Source organism: Eptesicus fuscus, chromosome 5, assembly GCF_027574615.1.
Source record: "Eptesicus fuscus isolate TK198812 chromosome 5, DD_ASM_mEF_20220401, whole genome shotgun sequence".
NCBI classification, from domain to species: Eukaryota; Metazoa; Chordata; class Mammalia; order Chiroptera; family Vespertilionidae; genus Eptesicus; species Eptesicus fuscus.
This window is the reverse complement of record NC_072477.1, coordinates 1,415,626-1,431,965: the sequence shown is the minus strand read 5'-3', so window position 1 is coordinate 1,431,965 and position 16,340 is coordinate 1,415,626. Positions and strand designations below refer to the sequence as shown.

At 44.6% G+C, this 16,340-nt stretch overlaps 1 protein-coding gene across 7 annotated transcripts in view; it reads left to right on the top strand.

The window, feature by feature from the left end:
- MARK3 (microtubule affinity regulating kinase 3) overlaps positions 1 to 16,340 on the top strand; it is a 91,941-nt gene that overhangs the window by 42,072 nt on the left and 33,529 nt on the right. For all 7 annotated transcript variants that reach the window (XM_028135621.2, XM_028135619.2, XM_008158818.3 and 4 more), the window contains 2 exons: positions 9,668 to 9,716; positions 11,994 to 12,059. In XM_028135621.2, the coding sequence (XP_027991422.1) occupies positions 9,668 to 9,716; positions 11,994 to 12,059 (115 nt within the window). The remainder of the gene's footprint in view (positions 1 to 9,667; positions 9,717 to 11,993; positions 12,060 to 16,340) is intronic.

Below are 16,340 nucleotides of genomic sequence, written 5' to 3'. Positions count from 1 at the left end.
GTGTGTGTGTATCCTATATAATAAAAGGCTAATATGCAAATCGACCAAGCAGCGGAACTACTGGTCACTATGGCACGCACTGACCACCAGGGGGCAGACGCTCAATGCAGGAACTGCCCCTGGTGGTCAGTACGCTCCCACAGGGGGAACGCCACTCAGCCAGAAGCCCTGAGCCAGGCTCACTGCTGGCAAGTGCAGCAGTGGTGGCAGGAGCCTCTACCGTGGGAAGCGGGCCTAAGCCATCAGTTGGACATCCACCGAGGGCTCCTGGACTGCAAGAGGAGGGCACAGGCCGGGCTGAGGAGACACACACACACACACACACACACACACACACACACACGTGCACAAATATATAGGCCCGGTGCATGAATTCGTGCATGGGTGGGGTCCGGCCAGCCTGGCCACGGGGAGGGGACTTGGGCGGTTGGTTAGCCTGCCTGCTGGTCGAACTCCTGGTCGAGGGCACAATTTGCATATTAGGCTTTTATTATATAGGATTATATAGGATATACACTGAGTGGCCAGATTATTTTGTGTTCAGAGATCATAATCTGGCCACTCAATGTAGAATTGTATACTTGAAATTTATATAATTTTATTAACATCACCCCAGTAAATTCCATTAAAAATAAATAAATTTACCATATAATATTTTAAAAAATGTTTCCTTCAAAATCCACCCCCTTCCCACCCCAAATCCCCAGAGGTCCTGGCTTGATGGCTCCAGGATGAGTCTGAGGGATCCCCAATGCACAGCCCAGGTGAGAATGGCTCCTAGACTTTCTTTGGTTCCCCTCAAAGTTAGTCATTTCCCTTCCCTTCCTAAAGCTAACCTCCCCCAGTGCCCTACGTCTTAGACTGCTGCCTGCCGCTGACTGTTTCCTCCTCTCTCTGACTCTCCTGGGAGCGACTCTTACCCAGTATCTTCACTTCTTTCCTTCCCCTTCCCCTTCTCCTTCCCTTTCCTCTTCCCCTTCAGGTGAAACACAAGTCATTTTCATTGAACAAGTCTATTCAACTTTCCTGTCTCAATACTTTCCTCTTTTCATGTTGACTTGTAGCAGGCCAACAATTCGGGCCATTAAGAAAAGTGGCTGTTAGTCCTGAATATTATTGACAGTCTGGCATCTGTATTGGGATCAGTGTGATGGATCTGGTACACTGATAGAAACAGAGTGTGGTAAGTGAAATTGAAGACAAGTTCCTCTTGATTATACATATTTGACGTATTGAGACTAAAAATGGATGTATATTTCTTTATTGTCCGATTTCAAAAGCAGTGATAGAAATGGAAGAAAAGCCAGCTTTGGTGCAGCTTCTGCCTTCTGGGGAACTCTTTAATTTACTGCCAGACTTATTTTCTCTTTGGCAGGAAATAATGAGAAGCTTGATATTAAGAGTAGATTGAGAATTGAGAATATTAGAATTTATTTTTAATTGTACCAGTGATTCATTGGGCTATTTTTTTCTCAAATTATAAGAGAAAGTTTATTTAAAAAGTTACAAAGGTAGTAGAAATGAGCCAGTTGGGCTGCATAGGCGCAGGAAACAAGTTACAAAACAAAAGAAAGGCCTTTGGAGCTCAGGAAAGGGAACGGCAAAGGGGAAAGGAGAGGGAGACCGCAAAGGGAGCGCATTGTGCTAGTTTAGAAAAGTCACTGAAGAGCCAATATTGTAAATAGATTAAACTTAGAACGTAGCATGGAACCATTCGCAGAAATCAAAAAGCGCGCGCGCGCACACACACACACACACACACACACACACACACACACGGGGATATTATTCAACAACAAAAAAAAAGGGCGGAAATCCCTCCCTTCCACTTTCTCTAAAAAATAAATGGAAAAAAATATCCTCAGGTGAGGATTTAAAAAAAGAAAGGTTAGAAAACAGTATTTATTTAGCCAAAATGTGATAGACCTCACACAGAGGACGGGAAGGGGAAGCATGAACTCAGTAGCAGATAAAATCATGGAAGAGGATGAAAGGATTGCTCCTGCCAAGTCAGCAAGGAAAAGGGGGTCCCGGTGACTTTGGCTAAGTACTCAACATTGTCTGCCATGGCAGGCAGGTCTTCCTTTCTCATGCACTTGACCCCTGAACAACACAGGTTTAGACTGTGCTGGTCCACCTATACGCGATTCCCGCCCCCCGCCCCCCCAACACTTGTTGTTTTCCATCCACGTTTGGAAGTCCACTGATGCCAAGGGCCGACTATATGCGCTGATCTGTGCTATTTTATATATGTACATGAACATCTGTGGATATGGGTATCTGCCAGGGGTCTTGGAATCAATTTCCCACAGCTAAATTTTTGGGGAGTCAAAAGTTACATGTGCATTTCCGAGGCCCTGGCCAGGTAGCTCATTTGGTTAGAGCATTGTGCCAATACACCAAGGTTGCAGGTTCCATCCCCAATCAGGGCACGTACAAGAATCAATCAGTGGCCCTGGCTGGTGTAGCTAAGTGGTCAGCCCATGCACAGAAGAGTTTCAGGTTCGATTTCCAGTCAAGGGCATGTACCTGATTGCATATTTGAAACCCTGGTTGGGGCACATGCGAGAGTCAACCAATCGATGTGCCTCTTTCACATCAATGGTTCCCTCCCTCCCTCCCTCCCTCTCTTCCTCCCTTCCACACTCTCTTAAAAATCAATGGAAAAAATATCCTCAAATGATGATTAACAAAAGAAAAAAAAAAAAAAGAATCACCAATGAATGCATAAATAAGTGTAAAAAAAATCGATCTCTTTTCCTCTCCCCCTCCCTCCCTCCCTCCTCTTCCTCCCTCCTCTCCCTCTCTCCCGTCACACCCTCCCTTTTTCCCTCCCTCCTTCTCTCTTGTTCTTCTTCTCTCTCCCTTCCTCTCTCTCTAAAAGCAATAAATAAAAATAAACGTTCCATGTTGATTTCTAACGGTGGGGGTCAGTGCCCCTACCCCCCCCCCCGGATTTAACAATCAACTGTTTATATAAAAGTCTTGTAAATCGATAAGAAGCAGTAGACCCTGGCCAACTTTGCTTAGTTTTTAGAGCATCAGCCCAAGGACCCAAGGGTCCCAGGTTTGATTCTGGGTCAAGGGCACATATCTGGATTGCAGGTTCACTTTCTCCCCCCTCCCCCATGGGGCTCATGTGGGAGGCAACCAGTCGATGTCTCTCACATTGGTATTTCTCTCTCTCTCTCTCTCTCTCTCTCTCTGCCCTCCCCCTCTCTCCCTTTCACTCTCTAAAAATCGTTAAAACAAAACAACAACAACAAAAAAGAAACAGAACCATATAACCTAGTAGAAGTAATCAGAAGATCCACTTAGGTAGTTAATAGGACAGATTGTCGGTATTCAAGTAAAAATGTTCACCATCCTAAATGATACTATCCTAAAGATCAGCACAAGTTGATGGTACATAGTGCTGACAAGAGTGTAGAGAAACAGGAAATCTCATACTTTGACAATACTGTAAATTACGTTTTTGGATAATAATATAGCACTAGCAACGTTTTACAAGCGTGTGTGCCCTTTGGCCCCCCATTGGATTTCTAGGCACCTCCCCTGCCAATCCATGTGCAGGGATGTGTATACACGGGGTGACCACTGTAATGTTATAATAGCAAAACTTGAGCAGTGACCTCCACGGCATCAGTGGAATTGTGGTTCAGTACACGGCAGCACATCTACACCGGGTGGGGAACATCTGACCCCTGGGCCGTCCCATTTGGTCGGGCCCTGCCTGCCAAGGCAGCCAGAGGCGGGACTTGAAATTCAATAAATCTAGGAGCTTTTTTTCACAGCAACATGATTTTTAGGTTGATAATCTTGTATGGCCCGAGAATGATGTTATAAATGTCGAATGGCCCTTGGCAGAAAAAGGTTCCCCACCCCTGATCACACGTATCTCCACGTGTCTGTAGACTGCGCTCCCTGGGTCAGAGAGGCCGCTGCTTTGGGCTAGTGTTCAACAAATGGCCTTTAATGATGCTGCTAATTATTGTATTTCCCTATCATTTGTTAACTCTTGTATTTTGTTCTTCATTTTAAAGTTAAGGTGGTTCTAAAAGTGATTAAATTTTTTTAATCCGCCTTAAATTTTGCCTACTGAGTCAGCTCTCGTTTTTGCTCGACTTTAAGCCGATTCCCTGGAGATGGGCTTGCCTTTCACCCACTAGCAGCCTTGGTTCACATGATGCAAAGCAATAGTCAACCTTTCTTGCTAAGTGATCAAAACACAGTGATTTTTGTCTACTTTTTGTTTTTCAGGAATTTCTCTTTTAGCTAAATCAACAAAACCCCACTTTTTTGTTTCTCAATCCATTTCTGTAAAATCCAGATTTGGGGGAGATAGGTAACGTAGTTATGTAGTTCAAAGGGCACAAAAAGTATAGAAAGAAGTCTTCATCTGCCCCTTGACTTCCAGCACCCAGGGCACTGCCCTTGGGACAACCAGTGGCATCAGTCTCTCTTGGTCCTTCCAGAGATGTTTCTCTGTGTAGAGAAGTAAAGACACATTTTTCTCCATGAACCCTGGGCTTTGCCAGCCCCTCTCCCTTGGTTTTGCCTGCGAGGGTCTTGGATTTGTTCTTGCATTCAGCAGAGGTGCTGTGCTCAGCGTGGTGAGAGGGACAGTGTCCGCACAGGGCTGCGGGAAGGCAGGCGTGTCCTCCTTCGCCGTTCCTTCAGGAAGCACCCCGAGGTGCTCTAGGATCTAGGACCTAGGAGCAGATCAACCATTTCTGACCCCACAGGTCGGTCTGCGCTCCAGCGTCTGGCCTTCATTCTCTCCCTGCCTGTTCTGAGCTCGCAGTGTGGACTGTTCTCTCTGAAATGTTTGTCCCCAGGCCAGCCTGTCTTTTCCTCCTGCACAGTGAGGAGGTTCCTTTCCTTCCGAGGTGCTCTCTTTACACTGGGAGTCTTAGCCCGGAATTTAGAAATCTGTACCCAGATTTCTGTCCTGAGCTTCAGACCTAAACACCAAGGTCAAACTGTGCTCTCACTATCGTCACTTAACTGCCCCTCACGGGGTGTCTGGAACCAGCCCCAGCCTGCCTTGCCTTTCCCGCCATTGTGTCTTCCCTGTCTCAGTGGCATCCATGTCCACAAACATGGGTGTCAGCTACAATAGCCTCCCTCCTCTTACCCTCTGAATATTTCCTGACCGTGTCTCCTTCTCCACCCAAGGCTGCTAAATATGTACTCATTCATCTTGGATTTACAGTGCAGCTCTGTCCTGTTAATGAAGAGGGTGATCATTTACTCCTTCCATTATTTCTCACACACACCTTATAACTCCGCCTCTTGGCCCGTTCCTTTTGTCTCAGACCTCCTCACGGAGTTTAGATCACACTTTTATGTCGAGAACTCCCCCGTCCCCCGTGCTCTCGGTTATGTGCTCATGTCATTTTTATATTGCTTGGTGAAATTGTTTTTTTCCAAAGAGAATTCCTGTACATCCCAAGTTCTGGCTATTGGGACACTTGTTTATTATGTGATGCGGTAGGTTTGGTGTCCTTGGTATTCTGATCACCAGAGTCCCGAGTTTTTCCCTTCAGAGATGTTTGTTCGGCTCCTGTGTACCAGTTCCTAGAGGACAAGAGGATGTGATGATGTGTGGAGGGTGCCAATTGCTCAGTGAAGAGAGAATTCTTTCGCTTTATACGTTTCTGGGTTTTTGTTTTTAATACTCACCCAAGTCCATGTTCATTGATTTTTAGAGAGAGGGGAAAGTCAGGAGGGGGACAGAAAACATCGATGCGAGAGCAAAATATTGACTGGTTGCCTCTCAACATGACCAAGTGGGGCTGGGGATCGAACCTGACACCTAGTACGTGTTGGAATCAAACCCGAGACCTACTAGTGTATGGGCGATACTCCAACCAAGTGAACCAAGGCGTATCCATTTTATTTTTTACGACTAGCATCTGCATAAGATTGAAAGGAAATGTATAAAAATAAGTTGAATTAAGACAGTAGAAATAGATAAATTTCTCTTAAATGTTCTTTTATAACAAAGCTTTAAAAACTTATTTTTACAGCTCTGATGGGGACTTCTGACGTTCCCGTTTTCTCTAATAAATTCTTTCTGTGCACAGTTAACTACTTTCAGCCATGAGGCTCACAGTGATCTGAATGTGTGATATCTCCGGCATTACCACATATGCAAATTGTTGGCTTTGTAAGAAGTTCTCTGCCAGCCCCTATTGCTCTGGGGTTTCCTGTAGCAGCAGCTTGTACTCTGTCAGTCATGTTACTTGAAAATTTTGAAGGGGTTTGCGTGGAATCCTGGAGTGCGTGTGGACTTTGGAGTCAGACAGCTCCGAGTCCCGGTCTGGCCCCTCCTGGCTGGGGGAGGCCTTGGACAAGTTTCTTCCCTTTCTCGGTCACCTGACAGGTGGGGAGGTTCCGTTAGATGTGCTCATGGGTGTGAAGCTGCTGGTTCAGGGCACTTGGTAACTGTTAGCCTCGTGCTTGATCCCTCTCGTAGTTGCCTTGGTGTAAGTTTAACTCATTCCTACCTGATAGAGGTAAGCGTGATTCTGATAGGCACTGCCCCGTGAGGGAACCCTGGGCGGCTCCTCCTGCCTGCAGTTAGCTTGTCCTCCTCACCTCAACATCTCCCTGTTTTCACAGCTCGTCCCTCTGTGTGACGCCTGCTGTAACCCAGGGACCCTCATGTGTGTCGGTACTGTAGCAGTCGTCTACTGCTCTCTGATTACTCCAAAGCTCAGCAACTTCAGCACAGCGTTGTCATCTCGCAGTTTCTGAGGCCTGTGTGAGGGAGTGACAGCTGCACGTTCCAGCTCAGGTGCTCTTCGGTTAGAGCCCCAGCTGCAGGCCTCCGCTGTGGGCGTGACGTCTCCCTGCCACCTGGCCTGTCCACCTGGAAACTCAGTGTCCACCGAGCCACAGTGCCTTTTATTGGCCTGGCCAGTCTCTTAAGCCCCCACCATAGCTTCTGCCTTCCTCTGTTCCTTAGAAGCAAATCACTAAGTGCCCCTATACTCAAAGTTCTTCCTTCGGAGGGGAAGATTGTCAAGGAATTTGTGGACACACTTAAAAACTACCACACCTGCCGAAACCGGTGTGGCTCAGTGGTTGAGCATTGACCTAACCAGGAGGTCGAGGTTTGATTTCTGGTCAGGGCACATGCCCAGGTTGTGGGCTCAATCTCCACTGGGGGGGTGTGCAGTAGGCAGGCGATAAATGATTCTCTCTCATTATTGATGTTTCTGTCTCCCTCCCCCTCCTCCTCCCCCCTCCCTCTCCCCCTCCCTTTCCTTCCTCCTCCCCTCTGCCCCTCTCCCCCTCTGCCCCTCTCCCTCTCTCCCTCCTCTGTCCCTCTCCCTCTCTCCCTCTCCCTCTCCCTCTCTAAAATTAATAAATATATATATATATTTTAAAAAGAACAAGAAAACTACCAGACCTGGGTGCTTGCTGAAAAGTAAGATTCTCAAGGCCCAGTTCCGATCTGGTGACTGGTGGGGCCCAGAAAACTGCAGTTGGTACCAGCACCCCCATGACTGATCAGGGGCCTGGTGCCAGACGGGTCACTTGGTTCTCATTGGTCACACCTCCGATCTCCACTCAGATACACGGAGCACACAGCCCGCTTTCTGCTGGGGGCGCCCTTTGTCAGGCCTGTCGAGTCCACTTTCCTCCATGGTGCCATCCAACACACGAGCTTTCTCCCCCTGAACTCCTAGAATAGTCCATCTTTTTCTGCTCTTTGGTTCTGGTGACTTTGTTTCAATGCTGCACTACTAGGAGCAATTTTAAAAACAGTTGCCTTCTTCCAGCCTGCTGTCTGGCCAGCGGTGTGGTACTTGCCGGGAGTTAGTGCTTTCCTGCAGACATTTCTAAACAGATGAGTCCCTGTGTGCGCCAGGCTTGGTTTCAGCTGTGTGGCGGGGGGGCTAAGAGGAGACAGCTGTGCTCCCTGTGGATGGTGAGGTGGCAATAAGTAGGTACATCAAAATGTACCATCCGTCCCAACTTGAAAAACATTCTAGGGAAGAATGCTGTAAAGCAAGGGAGACGGACTCGGAAGAGGTTTTCAGAGGATCTCCCTGAGACCGGAAGGATGGAAAGGAGAAAGACTCCGAGGAAAGAAAGAGCTGGGTGGGTGCCGGAGCAGTGACTGAGCTGAGGTCGGAGGGGTGACGGAGGCCGCCGTGGCCATGGCTTCCCTCCAGATGCGGTGTCCTGAGCTGCGGGGTACGGCAGCCGACCCGGAGCTCTGCTGACTTGGCTGTTGTGGAAATGACTGGAGGTTCAGCTCTCCCAGATGGGAACGCGGGGTTTCTGTGTCAGTTTGCAGAGGGAAGCCAAGAACTCCGGCCTGGATGGGTGGTTGTCAGGTGGCTGTCTCCTCATCTGGCACATACGCTCTGAGAATGGCCGCAGCAGCCGCCAGCGGTGTTTGTGTTGGTGGTAAAAACGGCCCTGCCTTCGGAGATGAGTCAGTGTTCCAGACAGGAAGTCTGTCCATCTGGTTCCATGTTTTTAAGCTCTGGGCTCAGTTTGTAGGTCAGATACGTCCGTGTCTCTCGGTGCTCGCAGTGAGCGGCTAGGCCACTTGTAGGTTAGATATGGTGGGCGAGGACCGGCACAGCCAGAGCCTTGTGGCTTCTCACAGTTCCTGCAGCCCGGAGCCAGCCACGCCTCAGCTTCCAGAGCCCGCCCGCCCTGGCGCCTGCAGGTGGCAGGAGACTGTGTTCGGAGACCTGGTCTGGCCACACTCCCCACGGACTCTGGAAGGTCTTTTCCTCCTTTTCTGGTTTCCACGAGTCTGCAAGAGGGCTGGATAAGATGGCCTCAGTTTCTGTTGTTTTCTGAGATCGTGTTGGATTAGCCCGGCCATGAGCTGTGACCCTCCTCTGAAGTCCCAGCACCTGTTCACCCAGCAGCAGCTTCACGTTCCTCCCCCCTGTGTGCTGGCTGGGCCTGACCGGCAGTCTGTCTGCTGGGCCCCCCTGGCTTTTCCTTGTGGCAGCATTCGGGGGCGAGTTGGTGGGCTACCTCAGGTGGGACAGAGGTCTCTCTGCGTGCAGTGTTTCATCCTCAGAGAGGCTCAACTGTCTTCATGCTAGGGCGACATCATTCCAGGAAAGCAAGCCCCGCTGCGCAAACTTTCTGTCCTGCCCTTGCTTGCCTAAAGCCAGTCACACAGTACAGAAGGGAGCGCGTGGGGCAGTGCTGATCGGGGCAGTTATTAAGTCCCTCAGCTTCCATGCTAAATGACCTACCTCCTGTGAGGCCTTCCTGCCATGTTTTGTTCCAAATCTCTCATAGATTCCTTGGCATTATAAACCTGATACACTCAGGAACTGCGACTATACGTTTTGGTTTGCATATACCTGAGTCAGACGAAGTTTAGTCACAAACTGTTCTTGCCTGGATCCCATCATATGTGTTCAAGACAGCAAAGGAGCATTCAGCTGGTGGTGGCATTCTCCTCTGGCACCTCTGCTTTTCACAAGAGAAAGTTGAGGCGCGTGGTATTGGGTTAAAGCGACTTCAAAGTTACCCTGTACTTGCATGTTGGTCTTAGATGTGAAGCACTGGGCGTTACCATTGAATGGGTTCTCTGGGTACAAGTTAAACTTACATTGCAACAGCGGAAGACAATGTGTAATAACCTGTTTCGGGGCATTGTGTGTTTGTTTTTTAGCTCTTCAGAGAAGTAAGAATAATGAAGATTTTAAATCATCCAAACATAGGTACTTTCTGCTTTCTTAAGTATTTTTGTGTCTAAATACATTCTTGAAACTATTTCATAAAGTTAAACATGTATTCCAGGAGAGAGATGTCTTCCCTCCTCCCAGCCCAGGCACACTTTTAATAAAATACATCTCCAAACTGTTTATCATTTGTATTAACTTTCTGAAATTTGCTAAAGACGAGTTAAAAGCTTAGATACTAAACATTTGAATTTAAAGCTTCAATGCAGTAGAAACATCTATAATTAGATTATAATATTTAATTTTTTAATTAGTGGAAAATATAGTTGTATTTAATTCATAGCTAGAGAGAAGGGAATTCTGTTAAGTCAGAGTTAAGATTTTCAAAGATAGACCCTTTCTAAGAAAATACTTGTACATTGAACCATTTAAAAAGACATAGGATAGTTACCTACTGGGATTTTGATATGAATTGCTTTATACGGCACAGATTTGTTTTAAGTGTCCTCTGCCCAGCTCTGCTGGGTGTGATGAGGTGGGTTCAAAGATGAGGAAGGGTCATGGTCCTGTCTTCATCATAATTGTAGGACCAAGATGAAAGTGTGAAATTCCCTAATCCTGACCTGTTGTATAGATATCTCAATGGAGATTTTTGATCCCATATATCATAATAGTTAAAAAGAATATAACTGCTCCTTTACACAGTAGTAGCTCCTGCAGTCTAAAAATATTACTTCAAGAGTAAAATAACGCTTTTATCATGTAGGTAGTGAACACTACTAAACATTGATTAGAAGAATAGTGAAATATACACACAACAAGTGAAATAACTCTTAAGACAGCCAGTTGTATCAGTTTACTATCAGAATCACTTCTAGGAGGTGGGAGAAGACAATGCTACCAAGCCATCATCCCATTATCAGTGATATTAGTTAAAAAGTGAAAAACTCTACATCTTAAAGTCAGTAAGATATGTTTGGAGAAAAGAAAAATAAGGAATGTGACAAAAAGAAAGCCTTTCTTCACTTTTTGTTTCAACCCTTTGGTTAGCAAGCCCACTCTGAATTTTAAATTCTAACTTCTCATCCAAAACACTTTTTATTACTGCTGCCTAGAAATAGCTAACTTAAGCATATTTATTTTATTTTTTAATTAAGTTGTACCCTGATTGGAGTTCTCTCTACTTATTACTAACTGACCTATCTTTGATCCATTATCTTTGATAATAGATTTAAATGTCAAAAAATTTATTGGATTAAAATCGTTTTCCCAGGAGAGCTAATATTTGCATTGGAATTTGAGAAAGGTTTTGTTTATATGTTGATGGTTTTCCAGCATATGTGTCTTAAATTTATCTCAATGATTTTTCTTGATAACCCAAATATATCATCTTAGAAATATGATAGTTTTATTCATTAGTTCAACAAACATAAATACTATGTTAGGTATTTTATTTGGCCTATTACTTTCTGTTAAAACATCAGAAAATAGCCCCAAATATAAAAGACTAGCATTCCCCCCACCCTTTGGTAAATTTAATTTTCAAGTATGTATTACCAAAATAAAGTAGATAATGCAAAACATTGATTTGATAGCTTTAGAAATTTAGTTTTATTTTAAAATATATGTATTTGATTTTTTTTTATGGCTTTATGAATTAGCAGTAATCGGAAGGTTATTTCTCTGTCACAGGATCTGGTATGATAAAGTTACTCTGACCCATTGAAAAGAATTCTTTTAAAAGTTCTTTTCAGTTAATCACAGTATAATCCCTTCTACTTCTTTCCATCGCTGGCTTCAGAATAGTAACAAAGGAACCTTGTTTTTTGGAGAATTTGTTTCCCAAGCAATATAAGTCTCAGGTGGAATTATATATATCCTTGAAGCCAGAACGAAAAGTAAATAGATTTGCACTTTCGGAAGTAGAGTAGATCTGAGCAGTCCCTGCAGTTTGAATGTGAAATAAGGCTTTTCCTGAGGTGCAGGGGAAGAGCTGCTGGGAAGGCAGCTACCGGGACAGCCGCACTGCCAGGCAGCGAGAGGATGGGGCAGGCACACCCCACCAGGCTGTGAGTGCACGCCGAGGAACGCCCTTCCGGCACCCAGAAAGAATCATGATTTTTATGGAATTCCAAGGCCTTACAAAATATTTTCTGTTGTTGTTGTAATATATAATAAATGTCGTAAAAGCAGTTTTTAGAGCACTCTCTATTAAAATCTTAAACCGAAAATAGTTACTTTTTGTAGTTACAGTTTATATGTACGTGGTGTATGCACACAAACATTTGTTTCTTCTGTATCCTCTCCCTCCCCCAGTGAAGTTATTTGAAGTCATCGAAACTGACAAAACACTCTACCTAATCATGGAGTATGCAAGCGGAGGTAAGAAGCCGATCCCTGTTTTTCTTTCTTTCCTTTGGGAAGCGCACACCACACGCCCACATTGATCGTTGCTGGGTTTCTTCACTGTGCACAGTCCTAATACACGAGGGTGAAAGTCAGAAGAGCCCGCTGTTAGCAGTTCTGTGGGTTGCCATTGTTTCACTATTGACATTTTAAATGGACAATATCCAGATACTTGGATTTTTTTTATTGTGGTAAAATTACACAACATAAAAGTTACAGATTTTACCACTTAAAGTGTACAGTTCAGTGGCATTAAGTAATACACATTGTTGTGTAACCATCACCACCATCTATCCACACAACTTTTCCATGTTGCAAAACTATAGCTCTGTCCCATTAAACACTGCCTCCCTGCTCCCTCCACCCCCAGTCCCTGGCAGCCACGTTCTGCTTTCTGTCTTTATGACTTTGACTGCTCTAGGGACCTTATATATGAGTGGAATCATGCAGTTTTTGTCCTTTTTTTTATGATTTAAAAAATTTTTTTAATTACTTTATTGATTAAGGTATCACATATTTGTCATCAACCCCCCCCCATTCCCTTCCCAAACCCCCCCCACACGCATGTCCCCCTCCCCCTGTTGTCCGTGATCACTGGTTAGGCTCATATGCAAGCACACAAGTCCTTTGGTTGATCTATCTCCCTTATCCCCACCCTCCCCTACCTTCCCTCTGAGTTCTGACAGTCTGATCGATGCTGTTCTTGTTCTTCAGTCTATGTTGTTCATCATTTCCCCTAGATGAGTGAGCTCATGTGATACTAGGAATACACTTATAGGAACCGAAAATGAGACAAGCAATAATAGTTATGCTGAGAGGCAAATGAATCAGTCTATAGTGAGTTTCTTTCTGGGCCAACAGTTCTTTTGAGTCCCGGTTTCTATGTCCAACAGTTGTTTATGTGTTCATAACAGCAATGATATTTCAGTTCTGGATGGTGGACAAATGGTGGTAATGCAGGTCCAACCCTCTCTGGTTTGGTCAGTTTTTGTCCTTTTGACTGCCTATGTCACTCAGCATAGTATCCGTAAGGCTCATGTATGTTGAAACATGTGACAGGATTTCCTTCCTTTTTAAGACTGAATAATATTCGTGTGTGTGTGTGTACGCGCATGTGCGCGTGTCTATACCACATTTTATTTATTTCAAGTACTTAGATTTTTAAATATAACCCTGGATATTAGCCTGTTTGAAATAAACTTGTTTTTCCTTATCAGATTTTAATGTCATTGGTGTCCATCTTTCCCAAGGCCAGAAGTGATGGTTATGATGCAATAATTAGATTTTCCTTAAATATTAAGGACTAGTAATTATTTGCCTGCAAGTTTATATAAATGTAGACATTTTTCAGAAATAAATATATAGAGAGCCATATTTATAGCTCTTGTCTTTCACAAAGATTCTCATTTTACGGTAGGCTTGTAGTTGTTGGACCCTGTGTGGCTTGTGGAGGTCAGAAGCTGTCCTGTTTATCTTTGGGTGTTTCCTACTCCTAGCACACAGTGTCTGACACATAGCATTTTCTCAACAAATAAGAATTTAGTTTACTTTATAAAATTATAAACTACTGGGGACATACTCTATTTGACTGTGATATAGGTTAAATTGTTTTGGTTAGAGTTTTATTTTTTCATTAGCACCTTTATCCAGATGATAAAATCTGAAAACAAAAGTTAAATTGTAGCCTCCTTGTAGTGAGTTAACCATTGAATAAAAGATTGGAAGGCTGTTGTGAGCAAGTACTAGGCACACCCCTGACATCCCTTTTTCGTACTCCTAATTCGTTATTAGTTGTGTGACTTCTGTTTTAAATGTGTGGTTGAAGAATGTAGTTGGTTTTCCACAATTGATTAGTCGTAGGAAGAGCTGAGGGATTATTAAAGAACTGAACATCTATATGGAGTTCTAATACTTTCTAGGCTCCTTACAGAGTAAATCTTAAGAACCTTTCCATTGGTGTACCTCATCAGCGCACAAGTCCTTCTCTTGCCTGATCTCTCCTTGAGCTTCACAGTGACTCCATGATGTGGCCAGGCAGTGAGTGATGGCCTTTATCCTTGAGGCAAGGAGGCTGGGAAGTCTCACTGTGGTCACTTTGCCAGGCCTGGAGCCCAGCCTTCCGACACTATAGTTGGCCATGGCTTTCTGTTCCCACCTGTTCTAGGCACAGTGTTGTACAGATTGTTCTTATATACGAACAAAACAAAACATCTGGCCCAGCCAGTGTGCCTCAGTGGTTGGGTATCAGCCCATGAACCAACAGGTCACTGGTTTGATTCCTGGTGAGAGTATATGCCTGGGTGTGCGGAGGAAGTCGATCAATGTTTCTCTCTCATCAATATTTCTATCTCTCTATTCCTCTCCTTTCCTCTCTCTAAAATCAGTAACAGATATTAAAGAAAAAAACACAAAAACATCTAAGAAGCACCCAGTTTTCGTAGAAAGAGGATGTGCTTTGGGAAAGAGAGGTGGGGTCAGTCCATCCAGTTCCCCTCGTTGGCAGAGCGACCTGATAAGTGACCTGATAAGTCTCTGAGTGTCTCAGTGACCTGCGAACAGGGTCCTCCTCTGAGAAGCATTAAAGAGCGCTCATCAGAGGTGGCGCTGTATTGGCTTTGGCTGTTGGTTTTAATCATCTCAGTAAAGCACTGTCAGTTTTCAGGACGTCTGTTTGATTGTTTGTTTGCCGTTTTGAACAATAAAACATTTCACTAGATTTACTTCCGATTCCTCCCCAGTCTGGTGTTTTTCAGTTTAGCAGAATCAGTGAATTATAGAATTGGAAGGAATCTTAGAAATCATCCAGGACACCTACCTAATTTTTACAGATGAAACTAAAGCCTTGAAAGATGTTCTGTGCCAACAGTTCCATCACTAGTGGCAGGACCTGAACCTTCATCCAAGAGCTTTCTCAACTGTCCTGTCCAGTGTCCTTCCAGCAGCCACAGGGCCCCTGACCTGGGTGGAGAGAGCCACTGTTTGCTATTTTTTCTCTAAGAGATAGATAGCCTTTAGGGGTTTTCAGTTTAGTGGCTTAATCTGAGTGCTAATACATCTATAATAATAAAAATATAATATGCTAATTAGACTGGACAGCTGAATGACCTTCCAGACATCCTTCTGGACGAAGCCAAGGTGGTGGGGGCTGAGGCAGAGGCAGTTAGGGGTGATCCGGCAGGCAGGCGAGTGGTTAGGAGGCAGCGGTCCCAGATTGCGAGAGAGATGTCCAATTGCAAGAGGGTGCAGGCCAGGCTGAAGGACACCACACACACACACACACACACACACACACACACACACACACATGCACGCGCGTGCACGCGCATGTCCACCCGCATGATTTTCGTGCACTGGGCTTCTAGCTTTTAATAAGGAAAAAACAGATGTGGGATGAATTCCTGATTTATAACAGTAATTGTGAGTATGATTTTATGGTTCCTAAAACTCTTAAGAGGTTTATATTATAGTTGAATTTATAAAATTGTTTTAAAATTATTCTGACAGACTTGGATTTTATCTGTGAGAGCAGATGAGAATATGAAATGACTGACCCCTTGCAAGGATCACTCTGGCTCCTAGAGGGGGAAGCGGGTTGGTGTGAGGAAGGGACCGACCCACCACAATAACTAGTGTGTCTAATCTATTAATGTTTTTTAAGTCAAAACTGTTTTCCATATGATATGCATATATCTTTGGTTGTTTTCACATTTTAACTACTTGGTTTGTTTTTTTAATCCTCACCCGAGTATATTTTTCCATTGATTTTTAGAGAGTGGAAAAGAGAGGGAAAGAGAAATATCGGTGAGAGAGAGAGAGAGAGAGACGTCGATTGGTTGCCTCCAGCATATGCCCCAACTGAGGTCCCAGAATCAAATGGGGACCCTTCGGTCCACAGGCCAACACCCTATCCACTGATCCAAACCCGCTAGGGCTTAACTACTTGTTTTGACACTGTGTTCTATTTACAAATAGAAAGGTCATTTCCTTAGAAAATGCTGACATTTTTGGAGCTGACATTTAACTTCAGAAGTCATCGCAGTTAAATGAATAGTTTGGTGTTAATTGACATGTAATACCCTTTAAAAGATCATTATACAGTCAAGTGATAAATGGAAAATATTCTCCCTTGTTTAAAAATGTATCAGAGCCCTGACCAGTTTGACTCAGTGGATAGGGCATCGGCCTGTGGACTGAACGGTTCCAGGTTCGAGTCCGGTCAAGGGCATGTACCTTGGTTGCGGGCACATCCCCGGTGGG